An 18,840-nucleotide genomic window follows, 5' to 3' on the forward strand; every position below is an offset into this window, starting at 1 on the left:
CTGAATTTCACTATGTAAAAAGCTGTTCTCACATCAGTGCCAAGTCAGCAATTCTCCTTACAGCCAGAAATTTCAGGATTACATCTCTGCACAGAGGAATTCTGGGAAGAAATGCAAATAATATTTTTTTCTCTGTCCGAGTAACATTACACCGAGCCATTAAATACAGGTTTCTTCTCCTTTTTTTTTTTTGCAAAGCAATTACTATGTAAATAATAATAATACATTTTATTTATATAGCACCAACATATTCCGCAGCACTTTACAAATTCTAGGAAGTACAGACAAAGAGATACATTACAAAGAAATAGTTACTTTACTTTACAATGGGGCAATAAGTGGCTTTAATGTGTCTGTGGTGAGGAAATGGCAGATTCTGGAGATGTTTTTGTGGTGGAGGTGACTTGAGCGTGCGAGTGATTGGATAACCCCGAAGCAGTGGGCAAAATAAAGACCAGGACAATGCCCATCTTGACTGATAGAAGATTTTTGTGCACCCTCCCGGTATCATTCGTCCTTCCTTGGCCCATTCAAGGTAAAGCACTAGTCTGATTGTCGGCACATCTCTGACAACCAGTCTGCTTTAGATTACTCAGGTCTGCAGGTAATGTAGCAGAGCTGTGTGTGTGCTGAGGATATATGGCGCTCCGTGGAGTCTGTTGCGATATACTACAGAACTATAGGGACTGTATATTGGCCTGAAACATATGAGGATGCTCCCCTAGCAATGGCTTCACATGTAGCAGAGCTGTGTGTGCTGAGGATATATGGCGCTCCGTGGAGTCTCTGCTGTGTTATACAACAGAACTATAGGGACTGTATATTGCCCTGAAACATATGAGGATGCTCCCCTAGCAATGGCGTCACATGTAGCAGAGCTGTGTGTGCTGAGGATATATGGCGCTCCGTGGAGTCTCTGCTGTGTTATACTACAGAACTATAGGCACTGTGTATTGCTCTGAAACTTCTTATGAGGATGCTCCCCTAGCAATGGCGTCATATAGCGCAGAGATTTGGGTTGATGATTGTTTCTTTTGTTAGTTGCGCCAAAGGGAGAAGCTTTTGCTGAGTCTCTGCTCGCGAGGTGTTTTCGCAGTTTAATGCTCCTTGTTATGTAGGTCATAATATAGTGAATATAGACAACCTGAAATATCTTTTTATGCTGCAAATCCCTGTGTGATCATTACAGTCTATTACTGTATTACATCATTGTCTTGGACAATTCCAGGATGGGCTATAATCTTATGAATTTACGCTTTTGTTTTCAGTGGAATCTGATCTCTTCAGGACGACTATTCTAAACCCCAATGCTCAGCTGTTATTGTTGTGCAGAAAACGGGGGGAAACCACACGGACCCTATTATAGTCTATCATCCGTGGGTTTCCCAGGTAATTTTAATACGTATAGCATTCTGTTGGGGGAGGTCTCCAAACAGACTTCCCGTACGGAAACCTGAACGCAGATGTGAATAGAGTCTCACTCAGGAGCTACAATGATGTGCTATGAAGTAAGGATCAGACATGACGCTGAAAACTGGTGCTGTACTATAAGATGGGGCAGAGATTTCTTGATTGTGACGTGAATTCATTCTCTTCATTGGATTTTTGATCCTCAGGCTGAGTAAGAGGAAGAAGGAGAAATGGTGTCCAGGTTGACAAGCTTATGGTCTTAATGGGTCAGCCGATTACAGAAATGTATCTAAAGGCTTAGGGATTTTCTACTATGTGTGGCCAAGCAGATGATCTGACCTGTGGTACTGTGGATGACCTTTAGGTTAACCCTTAATACAAAGGCAAGCAGCAACAAATGTTTCTTGTAATGAAGACTCTTCTGAGCTTTATCAGTACTGTCCTTCTAACAATTACGTCCCATGTACTGTACTTTCTGAACATCCATACACTTAGATCCACGGCCATCCCACCAAGCATGTTATTCCATCTTTCCATACCTGAAGTCATAGCAGCCAGGAGCGTCTGCATGGAGGAACAAAGGAAGGAAAAATGGAGGAAAGGAAAAAAAAAATGATCATCCGTTTCTGGTAAAGTTGGGTGACTACCAATTTTAATATAGCCAAAGCTATAATAGCCATTAAAAATAACCAAATGAACCCCCTGGGTGGCAAATCTGATATCTTTAGCTTTTTCTCCAGGGCACCGAAGGGTTGTCGGACCTGATTTGCGTCCTCTGTTGCCACTTTAGATAATGTACAAATCTGTTGTTGGATTTCTTCTGAATGTTTCTTCCATGGCACATATCCCCAGCCGCCTGTCAGATATTCAATAGAACAGTGAGCTGGTTTGTGCAGAATAGGAGAAAAATACTGCCATGATAGGCCGTGGCGGAGAGGCGATGACAGCTGAGGACCATTGTTCATGTGTCAATGGGATTGACATGATTTATGTTCAGCTTGCTGATCTTAAGACGACCGATGCCTGCAAATCATGGGATCATGGTGTAAGCCACTTCACCTTTCATCTGCGTGTGACTATAAAACATACCTATGTCTTATACCCGAACAGTAATCTCTGTGTAATACTACAAATACTCCTGGTAATTTTAGCGACATTCACTCTTCAGTATCCTAAGGACCCCTGAAAGATTGCAAGGTCTGTCCATATAATGTAATCTAATATAATGTGCTGCCACTATGGTGCTTATTGCATGATTTCTTATGGGAGGGCATGTACACATCACAGACAATCTTTGAATGGACCATAAATAGGGAGGATCTAGGGAGGATTGATCCTCCGATAAGCAGGAGTAGCTCCTATACTTTCCTTGTCCACCGTCCAGACACAGGTGGCCCTTTTATTATGTACAACTTTCTCACTGCCCTGACCGTTTCCCCTTGGTGTCATTGCCAGCTAGCCAACATTGTCTTTGTTGAAAATGGTGTTGTAAAAGAGAAACTTGGACACCTACGCACTGGAACTGTATCCACTTTCTTTTTGGGATCTGATGATGGACGAGTTGCAGTGTAGAGGCCTTATGGTGTGCACTTCAGCTCCTGTAGAGTAACAGACTTCTACAACTTCTGGTGTGATGATCTGGAGGGGTCATCGCCTATGAGATGTGGTCACCATTAGTAGTGATATGAAGAGATAGTAATAGCTGAGCGATATGACCAGGATTTCCTGCAGCCACGTGTTGTGTCTCATGGAATGGTTTCCAACTGGCCTTTTTTCAGCAGGATAATGCTTGCCCACACATTGCAAGAGACTGTCTCCACCAGATTGCAACACTTCCATGGCCTTTCTGGTTACCAGTTTATTGCTGATTTAGTATTTATGGGACCAGCTGGGATGCCAGTTTCAGTAACCTGTGAGTGTGCATGGTCTACAGACCCAGCTGCAACATCTGTGGGCAAATGTGCTGCAGGATACCATACGGCACATGTATTCCTCCATGTCCGGCTGTATCTCCTTTTGCATCTGGGCTAGAGACTTTTTTTTTTCCCCACTTGTATAGTTTTCTCCAACATGCTTATCCTAGTGCTATAAATAATATTGTAACTACTTACATATAGCATCGATACAATTACACATAGAAAGTTTCATTCCGGTCCAACAGTCCAACTCCTTCTTAGTACCGTTTTGGTTTTTGTGTGTGTGTGTGTGTGTGTATGTGTGTGTATTTTTTTCTCTCAACGGCAAAGCAATTTCTTATAGTGTCTTGTCATTTTGTTCTTGTTAAAATGAATGGAGAAATGGCTGTGTATATCTGCAGTTCTCCCCATTGACTTCTTTGGAAATCATTGAAGCATCAGAGCCTGCAAGTCGTGGCAGGGGATGTTGGTTTCCCTGTTTTGGAAACTGTTGCATGTCCCAGTGGGTTTCACCTTGGTTATATTCTTTGGATATGTATGATCTGTGTAAGGTGGGAATACCCCTGTAGAGTATTTGGCCTATAGGAATGTGGGCGCCCAGACGTCCACCAATAGCTGAAATGCAGAGTATTATCTTCCCTAAATGTTCTGGTTTATCGATGCTGTTATATCTCACTGACTGGAACATGATAGATGGCACTATAAATAAAGAAATAATCCTCTGAAGTGCTGTTTCCTGCAGTTTTTGCTACCGCATCAATAATAAGATAAAGTGTCAGGGACGTTCGTACTGCGGCCTGGAACTGAAGTCTGTCGGCAGCTGGCCAGTCTTGTTACAGTCTTCTTTTTTTGAGTCTTTGAGATTTGGTAGGATCATACGTTGGTGCAGTATAGTTGGTGTATATGTTTGCTGCGTCCTGGAATTAGAGAGCAATTCATTCAGTCATTGATTCATTCATTTCTGATTTATGGCAAGTCCATTGACTTTTATTGTTCCAGAGCATTCAAATGATACAGGTCATTGGTATCAGATCAGTGAAGCTCTGACACAGGACACCCATGTTCTCAGTTGCTGATACACAGAGAATGGAATAGGAAGCAGATAGCTCCGTTCTCTGTGTAGTGGTCAAACTGACTACTGCAAATCAGCTCCTGTTCACTGAAATGGGACCTAATCTACAGTGACTCAGTTCAGTCACTGCACAGAACAAAGCTGTCTGCTTCCTGCTCCATTTTCTGACCACAGCTGAGAAGTGGGGCTGCTGGGTGGCCTACCTTCACCAATCTGATTGTTTTGTGTCTACAGCTCCTGTGCAGGTGTATATACAGATCCATATGTAACAAACATTGGATAGCCTGAACCTGCAGTCCTGTCCCCTACTAGTTACTGTACACATAGCAGGTTAGCAAGTGTGGGGGACTGAAGGAGCGGCAAACTGCAGGATCATACAGCACACTTCTTTTGTAGGCTGTTGCCATGGAGACATATACTGTAGCTCTGGAGCTGTATACACCAAGAGGTAGTAGATTTTTTTTTAACTGAGAATATTTGGAAAGGTGCTTCATTTTTCACTGTGTGTGTTTTAGAATAGTGGAGTGAAAATGTTTTGAAGGTGGACACCAATATTCCCTGTGTTGGTTTAGTCTGTTCTTTGGGGATTGTAGATAATTATTATTATCATCATCTTGTTGATGCGTTATAATTGAATCTCTATATTTTTTTACAGACTATGCAAGCAGCGCGATGTCCTACAGATGAGCTTTCCCTCACAAACTGTGCTGTGGTGAGCGAGAAGGATTTCCAGTCTGGACAGTGAGTATGGAGCTGCTGGGATTTATTTCCCTTGGATGGGATGGGGGTGGGAGTTGAACTTTTTTATCATTGTTTTCAATGGAGCCAAATTGAATTTAGCTATATATTAGACTTGCATTGAGCTGTCGTGGACTGTTGTATGGGTATATTCAAAGATCTTGTTGTAAGAATATGCTTGGAGGTATAGACAAGACATTGACCAATGGAAATGATCAACATGCGACATTATGGTCACACTTTGCGATAAAGCAGTGTTCTTCTTGGGTCCCATACATATGGCTCCCTAACTATTGGTAACCACCATTACCATTATGCATTAGGGATACCGGGGATCTCATAGCATAGAACTTGCTAACAGCTTGGCTGTTAACACTGGGGTAAAATTCATCTTTTCCGGAGACTTATTTTTCTTTTTACAATTTTTTAGTGTCTTGATACCACCTGTAGCATTTCAAAGTGACTCTAAATTTACAATTAGTTTGAGAACCTCTGGTATATGTCATCATTTCTGATGTCTTATAATATTCTCACCATACTAGACCATGACTTATTATTAGTTGGCTCCCACTCCACCCCTATTCATCAACTGTTTGAAGACGCAATACGCTTTGACATCCGTCAGTCATGTGATCTATTGGTAACTCATTTTCTTTAAAGTCAGTGGGACTGAACTGTTATACCAGTGCAAAGCTTGAAATGCAAACAATAGGCCACAGTGTTGATCAGTGAGGGTGGATGGTGTCAGACTCCCATGATCTGCTTTTGATAATCTATCTTAAGGATGACAATCATTATAAAAGGAAACTTGTCACCTAAATTTGGGAATCTAAATTACCAATACTGCTGTTTGTGGCATGGATAGGTGGAGATGACCTTTATTCTTGCCTAGACATGAGTTACGTAAGTCCCATCGGACTTCTCTATGGCGCTTCTGGTGCACAGTCATTCATACAACTCAACTTTATTTTACTGCTCATGTGTCAAAGGCCCTAGGAGCCAAGTAAGTATATGGGTTGTTTTTTTTTGACAACTTTTAATGTAGGGGTATTTGGGACACTAAACCATCTGTCCATAATGACCTACTGATGCTTTAGTGCCACAAACACACCTGACAAGTTTGCATTTAACCATTGAATGGTTATCTCCTATAGATGACCAGTTTTAAAAACAAAATCTGACCATAATGGCTGTGTTTGTAAGAGAGGAGCTGGATCTGCCAGTACAAAAACTACTGTATGCGCTCAGAGGAGTGGTCCTGATCAGACATAGTAGGATATATGGAAAAGGAGTCAACTGCTTTAATCTGGCGACACATGAGATCTATGGGGTAAGGGCGTCAGTCAGCTAATGTGTAGGGCAGCATTACAGGCACTTGACATTTCCTGAGCAAATTACACATCCAGACTAGTAAGTATGGAGGGAAGGAAGTTGAAGTAGAGATCATTTTGATGGGACAATATATAAGCTGATGACCAGTCATAGATCTTTATTGAGGTCATGACTGTGTTTGATTGAACTTTTATTTGCTAAAGATAGGCTGTCCAGAATTTCTCTTGCCCCCTTGTTAGAAGGTCAATTTTCAGTATACTGATAATGAGGTTTCCTGTTGTTCCCAGTAACTGAGCTGCAATAGGTGGGGGAAACATAAATGTTCAGTTTCTCTGCAGCACCGCCACAGGATAGATGAAGCATTACAATTTTCATTCAAAACATTGACTATGTACTAAAACAACATAGCGGGTCCTCCAGAGAGATTGGGGTGCTTTTTTGCTGCTGCCCTCCACTCTTACTGATGGAAGAGATTCCAAAATAATTCACCCCCCCCCCCCTTCTGGTTAGAAAATTGGCATTCTAGACAATGCCTTATCATGTTTTCAGAAGGCATTCTAGGAAATGCCATTGGATCAGACCATTTCCAGATCTCTCTCCAGCTGTGAATAGTGTTATTAACAATTCAGGATAATTGTGGAGGATTCCTGACTGTAGAAGAGCCGACCACGCTCATTAGCGACTAAACAGCAATTACCAGTCCTCATCTTGAGAAGAACACGTTCGGAAGATACCACACTTCTTACTGCAAATGGAAAAGTCGCCTCCAACCTCAAGATGTGGGACATTTATTTGCTGAGGTGATGATTTTCATAAGGGGAACTGTTAGAATCCTCAAGAAGAGAATTTCCTGTGCTCTGCTTTTTTGTATCATTGTGCAGGTTTTTAAAGTTTCCCTTCTAGAAGGTTTCCTCCCTGGACTTTGACAGCTATGATGGATTTTCAGTAGACGGTACATTGGGTGTGGACACCTCTATCCTAAGGTTATCTACCCATGTGGTCCATGCGTCCATCATGGTATGAAAGGTATCCAAGTCCTAGAATGGAGCCTGTGACTGTTTTAGAGGGGTACCATCTCCTGCTGTGGAGATTCTTTGGCAACCTTTTGATAAAACCAAGGACTGTATTTAAACACTCTGTCTTACTCTATTCATATACCCTTATCATACAACCAGCTTATTATTTTGTAGAACATGTATTACATATGAGTTGCCATGTTCACAGATTCTTCTTGGTATTCACACAACTGCTTTCTGTTTTTCTAGACATGTTATTGTAAGAACATCCCCAAACCATCGCTATATCTTCACCGTTAAGACCCATCACACTGTTCTACCAGGCAACATTGCTTTCAGCCTTCCTCAGGTAAGACTAACAAAGCGAACAAGTGAACAGATCTTCAGCTCTGTTTGTATTAGCCTTGCAGTTATAATGTACTTCTGTTCTGTTAAATCTGTAGTTAATAGGCGGTGTTTTCTTGGATGCTGTCTGCTAGGACCCTTACTGATCATGAACACTGCTCCCATATCTCTTGTCTGTTTGCACCCGTGGTAGAACATGCTGCTCGTTTCAAGGTTTATGGAACTTATATCATAGTCCACTGAGCTGGTTACGTGATAAATGTATTTAATTGGCCAGCCCCTTTAAGTAGTATTGCCTACATTATGGTTGTACTTAATCATTCAATAGATAATACTACATATTAAAAGATATTTCTGGGCTCCAACAGCCTTGATTATAGGAGATAGGCCCATCAGTGTGACGGGTGGGGGTCCGACACCTGGACTCCACACTGATCTACTGATCTGGCTGCCTTCAGGTGCCGGAAGCTACTGCTACTGTTGGGACCAGATGCAGCTTTGCTCCTATTCACTATAGCAGTGACATTGAGGTACTGCAGTTCTGCTCTTATTACTTGAATAGGCAGAGCTACTGATACCCAGAGGCAGCCAGAGCAGCTGATTGGTACATGATCCTGAATGTTGGAACCCCACCGAACAGATTTTATGGCCTATCTTGTGAACTGTTCATCGATATGAAAAACCTTGTTTGGGCCCGGAAATCCTCTTTAAAGTGTTTGCCCAGTGCAGTGACCTGCAGGAGAAGTATTACAGTATATATGGCAATACAGCAGCCATTCAAATAAAAGAAGACAATAAAGTACATGGATTAAGTCAAACCCCCTATAGTGACCTCAGGAATGACTAACATGGCTTATAGAAGATGGTTGTCTGGAATCTTTTTTTTTTTAATTTTCTTTGATCTATATATGATCATATAAGAGAATATATAAACTATATAAATTTTGCTCAATTCCTCTAAGAGTCTGTTTCTACATGGCATATTTTTGCATGTATTTCTTTCCGACATACATGAATGGGGATTGTGGAATTCATGTGCGTGCCGCCAACAACCCCATTTAGATATATGGAATACATTTGATGTATTTAAAATCGCTCTTATAATTCCCAAGTGATTATGATGATGTATTATATAGCCAATAAATAGTCCCCTAAGTGGTGTTCTCCCAGACGTAAGTTTGGGCATTGCTAGTAAAATAATAAACATGAACTTTATAAAGTTTTATAATTATATGTTCACCATTGTGTGTAATATTACTGTACTGTGTCTGTCCTCTAATGAGGGTTCACTGATTTTGCTTTCCCTTGCTTCTTGTACAGAGGAAATGGGCCGGTCTCTCCATTGGGCAAGAGGTGGAAGGTAAGTTAGTTCTCGTTTGTATTCTTAAAGGGGTTGTCCCATAACAAGGATCTGCTAGTTTATGTGAGTATAAGATTTTTCCTAAATACTTTGCTTTATCAAAACTGCTTTGTTTGGCCGCTATCTTAATTTATTCACTTCATTGTTGACACTGGCCCTTGGGATTATCTGCTCATTTGTCAAGTGACTAACTGCCTGCTCCCAGGAGGAGAGGGAGGTGCTGACAAGCAACCGAGCTCCTCATATAGGGGAGATGGAGGTGAGAGCTCCGGGATTACTGTGTTGTCTATCTTCAATTTTTCCACTTATCAGCTGGTTTAATTGAATTTGGCTGATAAGGGCTGAGATAAGGAATCCTTTACCTCTGTATGTAATGCAAGCTGACTCAAATCCAGCTCTGCTACATCAGTTTCCACATCAGCGTCATACGGTGGATCATAGCAGAGCAAGTGTAACCCCGCCCACCAATGTGTGAGAAATCCAGGAAGTGAAGAGAGTACAGAGCCTTCAGGCTGCAGAACAAGAGTTATGGGAATACCCCTTTAAAATATGTTACTTGGAACTGTTGTGTGACTGTGTAGTAGCCCCACATATTTGTACTGATTTACTGTTTAATTTAGTGATGAGTAAATAGAATTGTCATTTTCTTGCCCAAGTAGGTGCAGGTTTAGAGACCATGTTTCAGCTATGTGAACATCGTTTCCTGTATAACAGATGATAAGTTCTCTGCTTCCATCCATGATCTTACAGTGTACCTAAACTTTTAAAGACCTCTTCGTTTTCTGGCAGCATACGTTTCATTAGAAAATTTTGTGATCTATTAATGGTTTGGGTTTCTTTCTGTGAAATTCGGGGGGGGGGGGGGGGGTACAGGTATAATACAGAAATGATGAGACTGGAGGAGGGGTCACCGCAAACACTAAGATTATGTTCACACGGCGGAAAATAAAAAGGAATTCCTCTTCATTTTCTGCTGCTGACATTTTTGCAGCGGCTAGACAGGATACTGATGAAATTCCTCCATGCGGACACAACATTGTATGACAAAATGTAGAACTGTGATTCTGGTGTCATATAAAATATGAGATTCATCTTTTATATGATGCCAAGGTCATAGTTCTACCTGTCTACCCAGTTGAAAACAGTTGGTGTGGTATTTCTATGTAGCTGTAGCTGCTCCCTATTTATTTCTCTGTTGGTGTATATACCTTTTCAGTCAGATGTTTCATATACTGAAAATAAAATACTTAAGGGTGTAATACCATCTCTGACATTGACTGCTTGCCCAAATGATATTCCATAAATGTCTTTTAGATGTAGTTAACACCTATGAGACCTTGATCTATCCCAAGAAAGGAAGTATCCTCCTGTGAATGTTGCGTGCCACTCCCTATTTATTCCTGCGGGAGTTTCAGAAATGAGCTATTAAGCATTATCTTTTTGGAACTCCTATAGAAGTGAGTGGCAGGTGGAATATGCATCTGTATCTTGGTGATGTGATGTAAATATGTAAGATTGTAACTCCCTTTTAAAAGAACATTCCCATCCTAGACATGTACGCTATAGATGCATGATATGATGTTCCTTTCTCTGATGAAGCCCCTGTAGGGAGTACCAATACGTGGGGGGAGGGGGTTTCACTTTCCCGTTCAACCTCCTACAGCCTTCTTACTGCCCTTTCAATTGGTAACACATTGTCTACCTTAGAATAGGATGGGATGGCTCTCTATTTATTGCACTGACCAGCGTTTCTATTTGTTGATCTTTTCAAGGAATATGGTCCCTGGTAGGTTATATGTAAAATGGCTTTTATGCTGCCAAGTGGGGCACAATCTCTTTTCTGAGAAATGAAAGGTTAATGCCCACTTGGAGAGTAAGAGCCAATTTACATATAACCTACCAGGGGCTGTATCTTTTCAATTGATGGACAGATTTTTAATTAAAAAAAAAAAAAAGACACAGAGGCAATAAAAAGAAGTGTGCCATTTAGTATTGGCAGCATCAGTGTCTGGAGTCTTGGGTTCGAATCCAGCCAACATCTGCAAAAAGTTTGTATGTTCTCCCTGTGTTTGCATGGTTTCTCTCCGGGTACTCCCTTTTCTTCCCATACTCCAAAGACATACTGACAGAGAGTTTATAGATTGTGAGCCCTATATGGCACTGCGGAATATGGTGGCACTATATAAGTAACCAAATTACCGTAGTATGTTGTACTTGGTGACAGGTCTTTTTTAGGCTCCTCACCTGAATGAAAAGAAACATACGCATGCTGTCACTTTAAATATGTCTTCTGCCTAGTTGTCAGGAGGCCTGAATGGTGAATCTCCAAGCTGGGAAATGAGCATGGATCACCAGATAATGCTAAATTGTTGATCTGTAATTGGTGTTTTTAATGCGTATAAATAATTCTTACAATAAAAGCTTCCAGCTGTTTACATGTCACGTGTCCTTCCTATGGCTTCAATATGTGAAGCACAGAGAATTATGTCAGTCATTTGATCGCTCCCTTGCATTAATCCTGCGTTCTTCGCCTTACTGAAGCAGAAGGCAGTTTCCGGCCGTGCACTGAATAATTGAGGCGCTTGGGAATTAAGTCTGCCTCTGCGCACTATAAATAATCCCTCTGATGCCCCTGCTCCCTTGGCTTAATGTTGATATTTTATTAGCCTGTTAGCCAGCGGTTGGGGGGGTGGGGGTGAGCTTTATTTCTGAATTGAATAGATCCTCTCTTGGGTATTGTACACTAACTGTATGATCAGCTTTGTGCAAACAGTATGGCGGCACATTATCTGAGACAGATGTGTTCCATAGCTTTGTGTCCATGATGCAGGTTTCTGGTCAGAGAGAGAATAAGAGTTTACGTTGACTGCATTGTTTCTCATTGTATGGGCAGATTTATTAAAATAGCGTGAAGGCAAAACTGCTTTGCCCATAGCAACCTATCACAGCTTAGCTTTTATTTTTTTTATTCTCTTCCTGAAAAACGAAAGCTGTGAGTGGTTGCTCTGGGCAACTAAGACAGTGTTGCCTTTACACCATGTTAATAAATTACCACCAGTCTGCATGTAAAATCCACAGGGTAAGCCACATTGCCCTATGAGTTTATTTCCTGTATGTGGCTTATGCTAGGTTCACACCTGCGTTCTTCTTTCCGTTTTGAGCTTTACGTCTTCTGCATGCCAGAAGACGGAAAGCACAGACCGGGTCCGGCCGTGAGCAGCGGTGAGCGTTTTAGGCTCTCCGCCGCGAAACCGGATTTTTTAATCCGGACACAGAGTACTGCATGTCCGACTCCGTGTCCGGATTATAAAACCCGGTTTCGCGGCGGAGAGCCTAAAACGCTCACCGCCGCTCACGGCCGGACATCTTTCTCACCCATTCAAATGAATGGGTGAGAGAGACTCCTGCAGGTTTCCGTCTCCTGCCTCTGTTTTAGGCAGGAAACCGAAACCTGAACTACGGAGTGGACAACGCTGATGTGAACGAGCCCTTAGAGTATTTAAAGGGATTCATTCATTAAAATGCTATTTTTTGTCCCTAACATGTAGGAATAGCTATTGTTCTCCTACCTTTAGATGTCTTCTCTGCACCGCCGTTTGGTAGAAATCCCGAATGCCCGCAACCATTTTCTTGTGGCTGTTTACCCCAACCTACTGTGTAAGAAGCCACAAGAAAATGGCTGCTTACACCAGTTTACTGTGTAAGCAACCACAGGAAAATTGCCGCGGCCATGCGCAGTCAGCTTTGCCCAAGGCCCGACAGCAGGGCCGACTGTGCAGGCCTAGAAGTTTGAAGCCAGCTACGGAAGAAGACGCAGGGAGAGACCGTCCCAGGCGAAGATAGAGGCGGCGCTGGAGATTTCTCTCGCAGTCCAGTGCTGTTTGAGAGCTGGGGACCGCCCCCAGTGCTGCGAGAGAACTCATTTGCATACCGACGAAAACCGGGACTTCTACCGAACGGCGGCGCGGAGAAGTCATCTAAAGGTAGGAGAAGAATAGGCTTTCTTAAGGCTATTCCAACATGTTAGGGAGGAAAAAAATGCATTTTAATGATTGAATCCCTTTAAGACTGTGTTTACACAACGGTTTTCTGTTTGATTTTGTTAGGGCTGTAGAGTCGGTAGGCTAAACAACTGAACTCCAACTCCTCTATTTTTCTACAATACTGCTTCTGCTTGACCAAGGCTGTCAGCTATTGTGAAGAACCTCTAATTCATTAAAAATCTAGGGAATATATTCTTAGGGAAAAAAGTATGTAAGAAACTATATATTTAATTAATTCTACAAAACCAATAATGGTATATAATTAAAAAGTATCATTTTATTACGAAGTCTGAGGCCCGGATCATAGATGTGTTCAGGTTTCTGTTCAGGGAGTCCGCTTGGAGACCTCCCAAACGGAAACCTATACGCATTAAAAAGCGGTTACCTAAGGAAACACCAAGACCCCATAGACTATAATGGAGTCTGTGTTGTTTCCACACAAAACATGCAGAGAGAAAAGTGCTGCTTTCAGGACTTTTCTCTCCGCATGTTTCGTGTGGAAATCGAACGGAAACCACATAGACCCCATTATAGTCTATAGGGTCTTCGGATTTCCCAGGTAACCGTTTTTTATGAGTATAGGTTTCCATTCAGGGGGTCCCCAGGCAGACTCCCTGTAAAGAATTCTGAATGCAGATATGAACTGGGCCTAAGTCAGTAACTTTTTTCTGACTCCACCATAAATTGGTCCCAACTCTGACTCCACAGCTCCAATTTCTGTGTCTCAATCCCTCCAATTGCCAGTAGGGGTTCAGGAAAGATTTTTCCCCTCTGAAGTAAATTGTACTAATGTTTACCTGGGATTTGTGGATATAGTGGTTTGAGCCCAATGGCTGTACTCTCTATATAAATTAGAGCCCTTAGTGTAAAGTGGGGGTTGTTCTGGTTTTAGGTTGATAAAGATTCCTTAATAAATCTACTTCCTAGCATACTTTGTGCATCAGGTTTTCACAAAAACAAGTACCATGTAGGTCCTTCAAACACTTTTTTTTTTTTTTTTTTGCCAACAAACTGATGAAATAATACAGAAATGATCAGCAAATCGGTCTTCAGGTATATCAGGGGTAGGAGCTGTTTTGCCTATAGACCATTTTAAGTGTTCCGGCTCTCTGAATCACTGCCCAACGCCACCCCAATGGCAAGGATCACCATTTTCTGACTGTGCATATATCACCGCTTTATAATGGCAAATCTGGTGATTCAGGCCCCATTCCGGAGAAGACGTACAGCCTGTGTTCCATATCCATATAAAGATTATTATTTCTTCATTGCTTTATCAGTTTGTAACCACAAATGTATGTTAGTGTACACGTATGCTCCTATTAAAAGCCCGGGCACTGTGCTCTTGCTTTGGGAGGCATTATCTGAGACAGATGTTCGACCTGATCGACTGCCGTTGCTGTCAGTAAATGAGAACACTAGACTGCAAATGAATATCTTGAAAGTATTGAGAACTTAAAACCCAGGATAGATGATATATAAAGTTTAGAGATGAGCGAGTAGTATTCGTTCGAATATCGAATCCTATTATAGTCTATGGGGAAAAACGGGAATGTTGTTCCGGTTTCCAGGGAAACCAAAGTTCGACACCTTGGATCTTCCAAGTTCCGGAAGTAGCAGGATGAGGAGCACGAGGAGGTTTTTACATTGAATTCAATGGAATTTTCCGCGTGGTATTCAACCGATACGAGTATTCGATCGAATAATAGTATTCGATCGAATACTACTCGCTCATCTCTAATAAAGTTGTAGAATTTAATTTATATGTGAAACGGGGGATCTCCAAAACTGATACACCACAAAAGTGACTTGCAGTAACCACAAACCAGATTTGCAACTATTTTAGTCACAAGTGGTGTTTTTGCATCGGCCTTGGTGCCACCGCCTGCACCGTATTCATTAATATGTACACCACAAAAGTGGCGAAATCTGATTTGTGCTGACGGGAGGACGCACCTAATTCACGATGACGCACATGAATTATGCACTGGCGCAGGAGAAATGATGAATGACGTAAAATACTCCAGTCTTGATGGCTCTTCCCTGTGGTGTTCATGAATATATTTATCTAAAATTGGATGCACTTTTAACCTGCCGCATACAAAGATGGGTTTTGGGAGAGGGAAGGAGATTTATAAAGTGAAGACTGACAGTCTGTTGAACATGAAGATTCCTGAATGTTATCCTTGGGATTGTTTGAGTGCTATATAATGCCCCCCCACCCCTAAGAACTGTAGAGCTGTGTTATGTTGGGATTATAACCTGTAATCTGAAGAACTGCTTGCAGTCGGCTGGTAAGGTAAAAGCAGGACTAGCACTGAAGCAAATCTATCTTCATTGTCCAGAAATGACACTGTGTGCAGAGCAGTAACCCCTTAATGCCTTCAGACCCTGGCATATGGCAGTGCCCATGTGGAGCTTGTGCTGAGCAGTCTGCAGGCAACAGATGGCTCTGCAAAAACTCCTATCAAATTCAGCAGAGGCTGGACAAGGTGATCTCATCTGCAGCGCATGTTCCTAGATAAATTTGGCTTTGATGTGCCTTTGTATGTGTTACTTTCCATCTGCTAGGTGCTAATGGATATATTCTTGTGATTTAGAGCAGTTTTTTCTGTTAACTCCTCTGATATAAAGATCCTGGATTTTTTCAGTACTCTCACAAAGGAGCAAGTTCTTGACTCAAATTGAGTAGGAACACCCCACAATGACCGCTAGAATGGTAAAACTCACTTTATTCCTATATTTCTAGCAAGAATAAGAGAGCGACTATAGAATAAAGTGCTGTAGAGTTGTGATGTCATTGGGAATGCAAGTATTTACTAAGACAGACATGTCAGAACTAGTGACCACTTCCCTTTAAGAGAATTGTGTGTCCCGTGTTGGCTATTTGTCCTTCCAGGGATATCTCGCATGCCTCATTCAGTAGGCTATAATGTGGCTTTTCCTCCATTGACCTTCACTGTTTCTCGTCAGCGCTCAGATTGATTCAGATGTTTGTTCATTAAGCATGATGTATTTGTGAGCCAAGACAAGGGCTTGATCTCTCCTGGTATTTGAGTCTATGGCAGTGTCACAGTTGTCCTTTTCTACAAGGAAAGCCTAGCACAGCAGGAATTGAGCTGCAATATGATGCAGCAGCCTATGCTGAGCTGTCCATGGTCCTGGGCCCTGATATCAGGACTCTTCTGCTCACACAATACAGTTCGGATTGTTGTGGCATAATATAAAAAAGAAGTTAAACTTACCATTTTGATCCCCCACTTCTTACCCAAACCATGGGCTTTCTTTACTTGGCTGTGGGGATGATGTCCCATATTTATCACATGATCGCTGCAGCCAATCACTGGCCTCGGCGGTCTCACGTTTTACACCACTAAGGCCAGTGATTGGTCACAACAACCGTACCGGCAAACACAATGAAAGAGCTGTCTGCAGATGGGGACCTCTTCCTTTTGGAGGCGCTATACTGTCTTTTACAGATTATGTTCTTCGGTTGCCTTGAAAACAAGGCATTAACTTATAGGGAGCCACCTCCCAATAGGTGGTGCTAGGAGTAAATTTACTCTTTCAACAATGAGGATTATTTGTAATCTTCACCCAGCATTTTTAGCAGGGCATGCATGATCTAATAAGTGCTTGTACCAGTCTCCTCTTAATGAGACATTAACCCAACAACCATACAATATATACATCGCCGCAGCCCACTAGACGATCTTAAAGGGGTTCTCCACGATATTTTAGTATTGTGATAGGAGGCCAGTAAAGGTAAAAAATTTTAAATAATAGTAAAAAAAAAACCTAAAACATACTCTCCTGTCCCCGGTCCTCCAGTGTCCCAGACTGCTGTTTGGTCCCTAGGGCTTTGCAGCAGATGTCCTGCCACATGTGACCACTCAGACCAATCAGTGTCCTTAGGAAAAGACACAAGAAGTCACTGAGAGTTCACTGGTGGCGTCCCGGTTCCTTTCCTTAGCCTGCTGATTGAGTTCAGCAGTCACATCCAGAATAGCCCCGGGACACAATGGGGACCAGCCTAGGACACCAGGGGCAGGCGAGTATGGGATTTTTTATTTTATTTTTTTTAATCAATATTTTTCACCTTTCATGGCCTCCTGGCGCAATGCTAAAATATTCTAGACAACCTCTTTAATCGTTATTATAGTGAGGGATTTGTTTTTATTTTATGCCATTTCCTGCATTTTTTTTTCAATATATATATAATTTTTTCATATCTTGGAAACCTCTATTTAGGGCATATGGACTTAGCCATGTCTTAGCCATGTGGATGGAGCATGACAATATTTAAACACACACACACACACACTGTGAATCTCTCTCTATAAATAGAAATCTATCATTTAATCTATAATCTACAGTACACATCTCATCTTGAAATGGCTGACAACAAGGAGCAGTAGATCACATTCAACAAAGCGTGTAGCATTTAGGATTCGTGTGCTGGTCCGGGAATGTTGTGCGCTTACAGCATTGCTACCCATGTCACGGAATATAATAACTAATACCATATTAATGTCCACTTCCTGCTGGGATTTACCCAAGGCTGCTTTTTCAGTATGAAATAAATGACTTTATTGTGAAGGAGACACGGAGATGCTTGCATGAAGCATGGCACGGCCATATGCCACTGTATTCTGGTGCCAGGGACATTACAATCAGCAGATATACATATTAACTCCATGCAGATCAATATCCCTCAGCTCGAGTCTGACCCTGCAATTTGTCTGGTCCTTGCTTGGCCGTTGTAGCTATTTCTTAAGGAGTTTTCCCCTCATGTTGTATTGTTAACCCTGTGCTGGTCGGTTAGTGTTCTTCTCGTTTTTATATTTAATGTATCCCCTTTGGTATCCCAACCCAAAACTCTGAAATGACTTGTGTATGTCCGTGTGCAGACGCTTGTCTTCATTGTGCATTGCAGCACGATACGCTCCTCCTCCATCACTTCCCATCTTCCTTCAATGACCATATGTAAACCAGATGCGGATCATTGGCAGAAAGTTAAAGTGCCAAGTTACCTGAATGCTGTAATGGCCATTCAATAGGCAGAGGAGTTAGCTAATGTGTGTATGGAAATATAATATATGGGAACTGTAGAACTGGGCATGTAGACGGATAGATGGATATTTAATCTGTCTCCTGTTATATATGTTTGTGTTTGTATTACGGTATTTATGTGTATATGCGTGTGTATCTATCCATCTATCTGTATATGTGTGTGTGTGTGCATGTATAGATAGATGTGTCTAATATATATAGAGATAGATAGATAGATAGATAGATAGATAGATAGATAGATAGATAGATAGATAGATAGATAGTGTTGCTATAGGAACTACTGCACCTTTTAGATGCTTTCTGTTAGTTCTTGGTATAGGAATTAGGTTGTTACTGCCTAAACCAGTTTTTGCTTGATGTCTGAAATAACCCGGGGGAGTCGCTGCTTTGTAGGCATCATCTCCTAGCAGGAAAGCGAGAAGATTCTGGTTACCATGGGGATAAAATAACTATAGAAGTATCACTCGCTGAACAGCTAACGCGCTACATTGACGGCCTCATCCTACACAGATATATGGATATCTGCTTTTCGACT

At 41.8% G+C, this 18,840-nt stretch overlaps 1 protein-coding gene across 1 annotated transcript in view; it reads left to right on the top strand.

Moving 5' to 3' along the window:
- The window catches only part of NSF (N-ethylmaleimide sensitive factor, vesicle fusing ATPase), a 70,307-nt gene that overhangs the window by 12,990 nt on the left and 38,477 nt on the right, over positions 1–18,840 (top strand). Inside the window, exons 2-4 of the mRNA XM_075277115.1 lie at positions 5,054–5,139; positions 7,734–7,833; positions 9,150–9,189. Coding sequence (XP_075133216.1) covers positions 5,054–5,139; positions 7,734–7,833; positions 9,150–9,189 — 226 coding nt within the window. The remainder of the gene's footprint in view (positions 1–5,053; positions 5,140–7,733; positions 7,834–9,149; positions 9,190–18,840) is intronic.

The sequence above is a fragment of the Leptodactylus fuscus genome, chromosome 6 (assembly GCF_031893055.1).
Source record: "Leptodactylus fuscus isolate aLepFus1 chromosome 6, aLepFus1.hap2, whole genome shotgun sequence".
NCBI classification, from domain to species: domain Eukaryota; kingdom Metazoa; phylum Chordata; class Amphibia; order Anura; family Leptodactylidae; genus Leptodactylus; species Leptodactylus fuscus.